Source organism: Homarus americanus, unplaced genomic scaffold (assembly GCF_018991925.1).
Source record: "Homarus americanus isolate GMGI-L3 unplaced genomic scaffold, GMGI_Hamer_2.0 scaffold25827, whole genome shotgun sequence".
In the NCBI taxonomy this organism is placed as follows: Eukaryota; Metazoa; Arthropoda; class Malacostraca; order Decapoda; family Nephropidae; genus Homarus; species Homarus americanus.
In genome coordinates this window covers 7,930,332-7,942,509 of record NW_024738300.1, presented here as the reverse complement: position 1 = coordinate 7,942,509, position 12,178 = coordinate 7,930,332, and the positions used below count along the sequence as shown (strand labels likewise).

The 12,178-nt window shown below is 38.2% G+C and overlaps 1 protein-coding gene across 7 annotated transcripts in view; it reads left to right on the top strand.

Moving 5' to 3' along the window:
- LOC121873813 (nicotinamide phosphoribosyltransferase-like) overlaps positions 1 to 12,178 on the top strand; it is a 79,430-nt gene that overhangs the window by 10,634 nt on the left and 56,618 nt on the right. For all 7 annotated transcript variants that reach the window (XM_042377525.1, XM_042377527.1, XM_042377526.1 and 4 more), the window contains 3 exons: positions 4,095 to 4,223; positions 5,884 to 6,003; positions 7,483 to 7,563. In XM_042377525.1, coding sequence (XP_042233459.1) covers positions 4,095 to 4,223; positions 5,884 to 6,003; positions 7,483 to 7,563 — 330 coding nt within the window. The remainder of the gene's footprint in view (positions 1 to 4,094; positions 4,224 to 5,883; positions 6,004 to 7,482; positions 7,564 to 12,178) is intronic.

Here is a 12,178-nt window from a genome sequence, read left to right as displayed (position 1 = left end):
TTATTGGTGATTGATTACTTAGTTCACTGTTGCTTAATTAATGGTTTGGCTTTGTTGTTTCGTATTATATTATACTATGTACTATAGTAAACAAACGGCCTTGAGTTGCCAGCTGTCTCCAGCAGTTCGAAGAATCTTGAACGAGACTGTACAATGGATTTGCCTTCTATAATGAAGAGAATAAGGATGTTGGTTATACTGAAAACAGGAAAGGTGTTGTCTCCTGTATTGAAAATGGAAAGGATGTTGGTACAGTAGTTTTAACACAAGTTTTATTTTTCCTTATAGAAAATGGTAAATGTTGCTTGTTGTAACAGAAAATGGGAAGAATGTTTGTACTGACAGAAAATGGGAAGAATGTTGCTTGTTACAACAGAAAATGGGAAGAATGTTGCTTGTTACAACAGAAGATGGGAAGGATGTTGCTTGTTGTAACAGAAAATGGGATGAATGTTGCTTGTAACAGAAAATGGGAAGAATGTTGTTTGTACTGACAGAAAATGGGAAGAAGGTTGCTTTTTTTTACAAAATGGGAAGAATCTTAGAGTATCATGTGTTATATAGAAAATGGGATGGGTGTTGTCTATTGTGTATTTCATGCTTCTTTAATTAATTTTTTTTATTGCCTTTTAATGTTGTGTAAACCATTGTGTAGCTGCCCTGCATATACACCAGGCAGGTTAGTTTATACATTAATAGCTGTTTATACTGTCACTCTGATTCTTGCATATTAAGACACGCACAGAATTTCTACACCAATTCACTTCTGACAAATGAGGAACAGCTATTGCCTTGTTTGTGTCACCCTGATATAAAAGGAAGGAACACTTGAAGATTACCCCACATCATCTTGCTTCACCTTAGGATTAATCCATTAAAACCTAACCACTATTGGGGGGGGGGGGATAGGTTTTAGGTGTTTGATCACCAGGTGAAATAAGCCAGGGGAGCTAATCTTCAGGTTAATTTCAGAGCAACTTCGCACCCAATAAAGGAAAGAACATTGCTGTACCTAAGTGAGTGAAGTCTGGTGAATGTGACTTTGTAATGTTAAAATTGATGTCTCTGAGTTTAATTCTCATTTAGGGAATTAATTAAATTATTCAAAGACTAAGGAGCGGTAGCTGTGATTCTCCTTGAACTTGGGAAACAAGGAGAGGTGTAGAAAAAAATGAGTTCATGAGGCTTAGGTAATTATAGCACAGACTAATGCATCTGACAAAACATCTCTCTCAGCTGTGTCTTGGGTTCAAGTCCTGGCCCAGACACATGTGAGAGGGGTGTTATCCATTGTGACTCTACCAAGCTTCACAGGTTTTCTCTGGGTGCTCCACAGTTTCCTCCTGTACCAACATTAGACAATAAACTTCCTCGCAAAATAACAAAGAACAGACCAACTGCCCAAATGGCAAGTAAGCTGATAAGTGGTACAGTGAGTACAATGATAAATTAACAACATATACCCCCCTAATCAGTTTGAATATTCTGAACAATACAGTAATAATATTTATATACGGTAATCAAAAGGTGTCAGTATTTTTTCTTCATGTAACAAAACATATTAGTGTTACAATATTGTACTAATTTTCACTACAGTACTTTCATCATCCTTGAATATTCCATTAAGTTAATTAGTTTATGAGCTCCCTTACTATAAAAAAATATATTATGTACACATTAGGAAGTCCTACACAGGGTCATCACTAAATGTTTTAATTAAAGTGTCCAGAGAGATTATGAAAAGGGTGGGGAGCAGTGGCTTACTGTATAATTTGTTAAACAAACAGGGCATACTGCAGCAACTCTTTAGTGATGAAATTAATACAGATCTGCTTTAGGGTTAATGAAAGTTCAGTCAATCACATTTCCATCGTCGAGCTGGGTATCCTTGTTCTTCATCACTGTGGTTCGTGATTCAGTGTAGGAGGAAACTGAAGGACTCAGTGAAAACTTGGGATATTTGACAAAGTCACAGCAGACAACACCATTCTCACATCTAACCCAAATGGAAATGGAACCCAGGTTGTGGTGGTAGGAGGCAAGTCACAGTTGTGGTGGTGAGAGGCAAGTCACTGTACAAAGAGTTAGTTTACAGTGACCCCTCGTTTAACGAACACCTCGGTTAACGTAATTTCGATTAACGAACTGCCTTCCATAAGGATCTTCAATTCGGTTAACGAAAAAAAATTCGGTTAACGAAGTTCTTACGAACCGACCTCAACATGTTTTCGCTTGCACTGACTGGGCAACCAGCTTTAGTATCAGTCCGCCAATACATTAATCGGTTCTAGGGCTTAAATTCCTTACTATTTTAGTAAATATCAAGAAGTTTATACTATTCAATAATTTTAAAAGTTTAATATTCAATTTTTTAGTCATTTTAACAATTATTGAACATAATTGAAGGTAAAGTGACTAGTTTAATGCGCGGCATCCAGCCTCTTAACACAGCAAACAGGAGTTAGTCTCTCTCTGTTTTCACTGGAGGTAACATCTTGCTTGAGACTCTTCAACTAAATGCTTTTTTCTGTGTTTCCAAGCAAATTATTGGTCATTTTGAAATATATTTTACATATTGACAATAAATAGTGCAGTGCAGTGTTGATTTAAAGAAAATAATCTTGAATTACACCAAGAGAGCTAAAATTTTATGGGTGAAATGGCGCCATGGGGTGACTTCTCTTCCACCCCAATGCCTTCTCTTCTTCCTTCTCCTCCACCCCCATTCTAAATCCCATCATCATCATCATCCAGGAGCCTTCTACATACACACCTCAAAGTAAGTGAACTTTTCTACCATTTTTGTTGAATTTAGGAAATTTTCGGTGAGCTGGAACCAATTACCCAAAAACCCATTGAAACAATGGTTTCGGTTAACGAACGACCTTCTGGAACGGATTGAGTTCGTTAACAGAGGGGTCACTGTATAATAAAATCTCTCATTGTCTGCTACATTTACAGTATACTGTATCTTTGAGTAAGACTGAATATAATGTTAAACATAGTTAATGCCACCATGAAGACAATGGTGTAAAAATTAGTTTTTTGATATATATCGCCTAATTAAGTAATTGTGAGAATAATGACTTGAGTTACAAAGGATTGCATGCAGTGGCCCAACTCCCCTTGTGAGGCACATGGTTGCAAATACCGTACATACACTAATAATTTAGAATTTGTGAGTTAGGGAGATAGTGTGGGTGTGTGTGTAGTAATGTGTGCACTGTACTGTACAGTATATATGTATGCTTTAGTACGGTCATGTCCATCTCGCATGTCTGAAAGTCATGCTTATTATTATTATTATATTACCTTGGCTGGCAAAGATATGCATGACAGGTAAATAAAAGGTTGTGTCTACCTCTCACCCTGGCAGTGTCAAGGGGTACTGTACTTGTGAAGTAACATACTCAATATGAGGGTCATTCAATTAGTAACGAGACTTTTTGATGTAGACGACAAAGAGGAGGGGCAAGCTCTGCGATCATGTTATGTATAGACTTGCATGAACTACATCTTCATCTGTTTAGTCAGTTCATTCGATGAGCGCTCCACTTGAAGTTTGTACTTTGGAAGAACCACGATCTGTTGTTTGTTTTTTAAATTCAGAAGGGACAAAACCATTTTTCCAAGACCAGTAAACCTATAAGCACCAAATTGTGTAGTGATTCACAAGCAAGTGGATGTTTGCTTTTGGTCAAATATTATCACTAATCAATATATTTATGGTAATTTATACACCCAATTGGGCTAATAAATAAGATATAATGAGCACAGTTGAGTTGCTTGACTTAAAAATTTGTGATATAAATAAACTTCTTGTATTATAATTCGTGATACCGAAAATACAAATATTGGTGATGTCTCTTATCTACAATATCATTCAAATATGATGGTAACTTTACCTAACACTCAATATATAGGTATACTGTATATATTGCTTTATATAGAGCCAAGGATAAGAAGTTAATTATCACTGCCCTTTATTCTCTTCACACAGTGTCTCTACCTCACACTCTCATTGTTATTTCTGCTTAAGTATTTTAATATGTCCGTTAATGATGAATCACCTACTAGTGTACAGTATATTCCAGCGTCATGGTGGAAGGTTACCCCTGCGTGTTTGTGCTGTACCTGAGGGAACAGTTGTGCCCACAAAAAACGTTCTTTTTACTGTTGAGAGCACCGATCCCATGGTGCCCTGGGTCACTAATTACTTTGAGGTAAGAACTCATATGTTTGTCAATAAGGCAGGAAGAACTTATAACTATCTGGTATTTGGAATTTTAATTAGTGAATGACATTAAATAAAGAGAATGTGTGTTTTTAAAGCTGATTCTGACACATTAAATGAAGAGAGAATGTGTGTTTTTAAAGCTGATTCTGACACATTAAATAAAGAGTGAATGTGTGCATTTAAAGCTGATTCTGACACATTAAATAAAGAGAGAATGTGTGCATTTAAAGCTGATTCTGACACATTAAATAAAGAGTGAATGTGTGCATTTAAAGCTGATTCTGACACATTAAATAAAGAGAATGTGTGTTTTTAAAGCTGATTCTGACACATTAAATAAAGAGAATGTGTGTTTTTAAAGCTGATTTTGACACATTAAATAAAGAGAGAATGTGTGCATTTAAAGCTGATTCTGACACATTAAATAAAGAGTGAATGTGTGCATTTAAAGCTGATTCTGACACATTAAATAAAGAGAATGTGTGTTTTTAAAGCTGATTCTGACACATTAAATAAAGAGAATGTGTGTTTTTAAAGCTGATTTTGACACATTAAATGAAGAGAGAATGTGTTTTTTTAAAGCTGATTCTGACACATTAAATAAAGAGAGAATGTGTGCATTTAAAGCTGATTCTGACACATTAAATAAAGAGAATGTGTGTTTTTAAAGCTGATTCTGACACATTAAATGAAGAGAGAATGTGTTTTTTTAAAGCTGATTCTGACACATTAAATAAAGAGAGAATGTGTGCATTTAAAGCTGATTCTGACACATTAAATAAAGAGAATGTGTGTTTTTAAAGCTGATTCTGACACATTAAATGAAGAGTGAATGTGTGTTTTTAAAGCTGATTTTGACACATTAAATGAAGAGAGAATGTGTGTTTTTAAAGCTGATTCTGACACATTAAATAAAGAGAATGGTTGTTTTTAAAGCTGATTCTGACACATTAAATGAAGAGAGAATGTGTGTTTTTAAAGCTGATTCTGACACATTAAATAAAGAGAGAATGTGTGTTTTTAAAGCTGATTCTGACACATTAAATACAGAGAAAATGTTTTTAATGGTGATTCTGCCCAGGCTGTAGCAACTGTTCATTTATCGACATTGTCTGACTCTATTCAGCAGTTAGCTTAGAGATTTTAGTAGTATAGGTGTAAATATTAAAAATTATTACCTGTAAACTTTAGAATTTTGAAATGCCAGGCGTGTGAAATTTTGGCAGTGAGGAATTAGTTTTATTAATTTAGTGTCTAGAGTTGCTTTAGTTTCTTTCCATGGTTATTTTTATGATAATTTTGGAATCACCTGAAGAATCTCCACCCCAGCTAATATCATCTAAAGGTTAGCCACCCTAATGCTATTAGAGGGATGAGGTTAGGTTAGTGTGGTTAATCTTTAGGTGAAGTAAACTGGGGTGGAGATTCTTCAGGTGATCACTTCTTTTCCTGGATACTTGATCTAGTATTTGGTATGTATATTGTTTCTTAATACTTTTGTCTCCACAACATTTTCTGAATAATTGCATTTCTGTTTAATTTTTGTTGTTTTTGGCAGTTATCATTGCAGTGAGAGACAAGTATGGTACAACCCTTTATTCCTAGTTTTTCCTTGTATTAATTACAGTGAACTGTCCTTTTTACAGACAATATTTGTACAAGTATGGTATCCTATGACTGTGGCAACAAACTCACGAATCCAGAAGCAAATCATTCATCAGTACCTCAAGGACACACACGACAACCTGGAGTCTCTTCCTTTCTTGGTAAGATTACCCAGTGACATCTTTTACCAAAGTTGTCAAATTATGTTATATGTGCAAATGATTACATGCTTGGTGGAATGGGGGGCAAGAGAGTGAGGGACAGTTTATATAGATATGTGAGTCGGTAAGGTCAAGAGTGTACATGTTAATCATGCTGGAAGACTGACGGAGGCTCATGTACGGTAGAGTGCGAGCCTGATGACTCATTCTGGTATGAACGCTGAATTGATATGGAGTGTTGTAATCAAAGTGGAGGTTAAATGGTTACAGTAACTCATTAATTTTGAGGTTACAGAATAAGGATGTAAAAATAATATAAATATTCGGAGGTTTTAATTTTACCCTTGGTTTACAACTGTTGTGTATAATTATGTAAAAGCAGTGTGCCTAAAACATGTGATTTTATGGTTGATTTGTGTTTCTTGTTGTCATGCGTCATATTTCATGTTGTTCACAGTCTTTACAACAGGACACTACACAACTTGAACCTCATGTTGTGAACAGCTGGCTTGAGATACCTTCAGTAGGCCAGGAATTTCTCAGTACAGCACTTGAATTATCTTTAATTCTTCTGCCAAAACTACAGGGTTCTCACTACATGTTTACACAGATGGCTCAGAGGTTTTGAAGATACCAGAGGAAATGATTCCAGGAATATCTACTAAAACTTATTCAACAAATGGACAAAAAAAGCTATTGTACTTTTACGTCAACATAGTGATGTAAACAAATTATAACCTTGTAAGAGTGAGTTGTTTTTTTCCAGAAACAATATAAACTAACATCAACATTAATTATACAGGTTAATATGGTTGATGATCACTTCCTAATGAAATTATACTGTACCAAGATCTCTATTTATAGCCGGATGATCTTGTCATTTTTCTAGAGAGTGCTTTTGAGGAAGCGCTGCACTGTATGTTGAACTAATTAATATAAAGAACTCCAAACTGGCTCAGAAGTCAGTTGAATTGGTTAATTTAGCTGACATTCAGTTCCAAGTGAGATCTTTATTCAGATTATTTCCAAGGAATTAACTGGGTCCTGTTATGATAAATTTAATGTGCCTATTTTAACAGGGCTTGTGTCTTAGGTTTACACCTACATTTTGAGCATTTGCCCAGGTAGGACACAAGTCCTATGTCTTCGAAAGGTGTTCCTCGGATGTTATTGCATTACACCATTCCCCAGGACTCGACCCACAACAGCCATCATGCAACCAGGTTCTTACTCACAGGGAGTGTCCACTAAGGTGCACACCAGAGTTGATCCAGAAATTACATTTATTTGTTTTGGTTTAACCTTTAACAGAAGCCTAAAACATACCCCATATACTGTACTGTATACAAAAGTGAAATGCAGAGACGTGAAACTTCCACAGATGATGGCCACCATTTAAGGGATAATAAAAAATGTAAACTATATTTTTATATATTATACATACAGGTACAGTATACTATAATACATTTATGTTTTCAGCTGCATGACTTTGGATATCGAGGGGCATCCTCAGTCGAGAGTGCTGCCATTGGTGGAGCTTCACATCTGGTAAACTTTAAGGTGAGAGCTGCACATGTGTAACTTTAGTCTTGACGCTCTCTGCCAAACAGTATGGTGGCGTATGTAGTACAGTTTCAACATAAGTTTGGCACATCTTTTATAGTGATAAACTTCACATATTAGTTTTTCTCCTTACTGTTGTGCTTTACTTTTAACTCTGCTCTTTGTACATTTTTCAATTGTTATGTAGGTTTTTGAACATACACTTTTTTTGTGGTTGCTCACTTTTTTCAGAGTCATGGTTGGGTGCAATTTAGAAATCATTCTAATCAGTAACCCAGAGCACATGTGTAGAAATCCAGTCTAATGTGATACTTAAAGAGTTCATTTGCTTTCATTCGGGATGTGTCCATTACTTGTGCTCCACAAAAGATGACTGGTCCTCAGCTCATACATTCACAAGCTATTTATTTGGACAAGCAAAGTACTCTGGTGAACTGTCTGGTGTTAGAAAGTTTGTAAAATTGGTATTGTTGTCTCTTGTTATAAATGGCTTAAAAATAGGACTAATTTCCCTGAGGAGAGATTTGTCCACAATAGAAGCTGGAACTTGGACTACCACCACTTGTTTCCTGCTGGCTTCATAAACTTGAGGTAATTAGTGAAGGGCAGCTGACCAAGTATAGGCCTGAGTGGCTTGGAACCTTTCTTCCCATATGTGAAACTGGACAGTAAAGCCTCGAATAACGACGGTAATGTGTCCTCCAATAATGCAGTGTAAGGTGAATCATCTTATTGTGAATCAATAATAATGAGATGCATTCCAAAGTGTGACCTTTTCATAACTTTTGTGTGGCTTTTTACACCAATAATGTCAGTTATTCATCTGAAACTGAAGAAAATAACACCCTGGTGGTTGTTGTTGTAGTAAAATTAATGTACAAAATATGTGTTTTAATTAATGTTTTTTAATGTACAGTAGAAGTAACCACTGATGTTAAAGAAAAAATAGTGACATAGTGGAGCGCCAACGTATACATGCGCACTCAAGGAAACGGCATCATTTATTTTAAGAATATGTACAAAAGATTCATTATTGTTTATTACTGAATACAGTATTACCCCGCTTTACGCAGTTTCACTTTCCGCGTTTTCTCATTTACGCGGTGCCTCGCCAGAACCGAACTTTCACTTTCTGCGGTTCATCTACCCATATACGCGCAGAGTGTCTGGCTTGATGCTATTTTTAGATTCGTCCCTCCCGCCTCCGCCTGGGCAAGCCGCGCGGTAAGGTTGCGCAGTGCATGTGTCTGTTGCGTTATCAGTGACGTCATATGACGTATCTGACTGTGATTGGCCATGCCATCCCTACCTCCCTCCACTGCTAGCTGGACCCAGCCGCCCTAAGCCAAAGAAGACACGACGTTCCTTAAGCTACGAAGTGAAATACCAGATAATTCAAGATTTGGAGAAAGGAACACGTCAAGCTGATCTTGCGCGCCAGCATGGAGTGAACGAATCTACGATTCGTACTATTAAGAAGGATGCAGCCAAGATCAAAGAGCACATGAGAATCACAAAGTCTGCAGGTGCCTCAATGATCAAGTATTGCCAGAACAGGGTGCTGCTAAAGGTGGAAAATTTGCTGGTGAGTTATTTGATTCGTCAGGCGCGACGCAACATGGCGTTGGACACGCGATCTGTTCAAGAGTACGCACGTGAACTGTACGCAGCAGTGTCACGTAAGATGGGAATTGCAGAGCCCAAACCCTTCAATGCTTCCTCTGGTTGGCTGCATAGGTTTAAGAGGAGGAACAATATCACCAACATCAACATTGGCGGTGAAGAAGCGAGTGCTGACCGTGTGGCGGCTAGAGATTTTCCTCCGTTCTTACGTGAAGTTATGGAGGAAGGGCAGTTCACTGACGACCAGGTGTTCAACATGGACGAATCCGGCCTTTTTTGGAAAAAGCTGCCTACCAAGACCTTTGTTGTCCAGTCTGCCAGCAAGGTTCGGGGTCGGAAGTTGCAGAAGGAGCGCATCACTGTCCTCTTTACCACCAATGCCTCCGGTACCTGTAAAACAAAGTTATCGGTGATTCACACAGCCCGCAAGCCGCACGCCACAAGAACGTGGACATGAGCAAGATTAATGTCCACTGGCTGACCGCATGCAAGGCGTGGATGTTCTCTGCTCTGTCACTCTCCTGGTTTGATGACTGTTTCATTCCCGACGTGAAGAAATTCTGCGAGCAAAAAAATGTTCCATTCAAGATTTTGTTGCTCCTTGACAACGCACCAGGACACTCGCCCCTACTTATGGATCGTCACCCCAAAGTAAAAGTGGTCTTCCTTCCTCCCAACACTACGTCATTAATCCAGCCCATGGACCAGGAGTTGATCTGCTATGTTAAAGCTGCATACTCGGCAAAGAAATTCAAGCTCCTGAACGACTGTACCAACACCAAGGATGAGTTGCGTAAGCTGGGTGACACCGACAGCGAGAGTAAAAGCGACGAGGACAAGGAACAAGAGGTGGCGACTCAAGAAGTTCTCGTCAAACAGTTTTGGAAGAAATTTAACGTCAAACAAGCTGTAGACTTCTTGGTGGAGGCATGGGATCAGCTGTCTATAGCTACGATTCGTCACGCATGGAGGCATGTGTTGCACGGCATACCAGGTGAGAGGCGGAGTCAACCTGTGACTGGTGAGGTTCAGTCTGTGACAGTGGCATTGGACCTTGCAAGAGAAGCTGCGCACAGTATTACAGCTGAAGGCTTCTCCGAGACCACCAACGAAGACATCCTGGAGGTGATCAGAGATCCTGAAATGACTGCCGACGAGATGTTGGAAGATGATCACGTCAGTGAAGAGGAAGATGGTGCGTCAATCTCAGAAGAACACAGTTAACTCATAGTAATATTAAGGGTGCCATCGAGTGTGCAGAGAAATTGAAGCTCTTCCTTTCCAACGACCATGACGATGACCGCTATGAAGTCTTCCATACCCGGCTGGTGCAGGCTATGGAGCCGTACATCAAGGTGTATCAAGACAACATCACACTAGCCGTCAAAAAAGCATTACTGAGTTCTTCGCCCGCATCCCACCACAGCCAGCCAGAGCCAGTGATAGTGACAGTGAAAGTGACTTTGAGGGATTTGGCAGGGAAGCCCTGACAACTGTAACTGATAGTGATGGTGATGCACTTAGTAATGGTGATTCACCTGAGGGCCAGTAATCTGCCCTCTGCCTCGGAACCAGCCTCCGTCCCCGTATGCCGACCCATCTCTTCTACTAACGTAAGTGTTACACCCAACCTTTAGTTTTCCTAACCTAACCTTTATTTTTCCTAACTTAACCTATATTTTTCCTAACCTAACCTCTTCTATATTAATTGTGTGTGCATACCATCATAAAGTTAAGATAATATTTTTACTACAACATAGTTGTGTGTCGTCAAAAAGTGGAGTTTGGGGGTCGGGCCAGTCTCTATTGGAATTAATCCCATATGTTCTGTTGTTCACTTTACGCGGTACCCTGTGGGTTCAATTGACCGCGTAAATTGGGGTACTACTGTGTGTATTTGATTGAATTAATCTTTATATATGCGAAATAAACAATGCAATTCATTAATAATTCGTAGAATATTAAAACACACAAGAGGAGAGGAGACGGCATTGTTTTTGTGTGTGTTTACACCTGTGAGTCCGTGACGATGGTTCTACATAAGAAACTGAAGAAAATAAGACCCTGGTCGTAGCCATAGTAAAATTAATGTAAAAAAATGAATATGTATGTTTTAAGTAATGTTAAGAAATGGAATAATCGAAATAGCTAACCACTAATGTTGAAGAAAAACCGAGATGGATTGAGAACGCCAACGTACAGAAGTGTGTACATGTGAAAACATATCGTCATTTCTCTACATAAGAATATGAAAGCAACGCTTATTACTGTTCATGTGTGTTTTAAATAATACTTACGAATGTAAAAAAAAATTCTACTCACCAATGGTGGTAAAGTCTAAAACATAAGGTCAGCCAATGATGATGTGTGAGTTTTTACTCAGATGGTGAAGTCATCAGGTTCAACTCTGGCTGAAGCTGTAGGTTCAACTCTGGCTGAAGTTTTCCATAAAGATGTCGTAGCTGTTGCTGAAACTGTTCCTGAACCTGAAGTTGTTGTTGAAGCTACTTATGATGCTGAATTTGATGGTGTAGCTGAAGTTGATGGTTTAGGCCTTCGTTTAATAAAGCTGTCGAATGAACCTTGCACAGCTGCTTTCTTTTCTCATTATACAGGTTGTACCTCTCTAGTCCGGCATTCTATGGTCCGGAAACTCCCGTGGTTCGGAGCGATTTTAGTTTGTCCCAATAGGTAGATAGGCAGATTTTTTTTTTTTTTTTTTTTACACTTAGTATCTGAATTATTATTACAGGAGTATTAAATTTTTGCCCCTCAGACCCCAATGTGCATCAGTGACCTATGCCCGGGTGGGCTAATCCCCTTAAAAAAAAAAAAGCTGCGGGAAATTAAGGTTTGTTTACATCCGGCAGTTCGGCTGCTCTCTCTCTCTCTCTCTGCTTGTCTATACAGAGTACAACATTTAACCCTTCAATATATATGAGCAGTAAATAAGTGTTGCTTTCATATTCTTATGTAAAGTAATGATGAT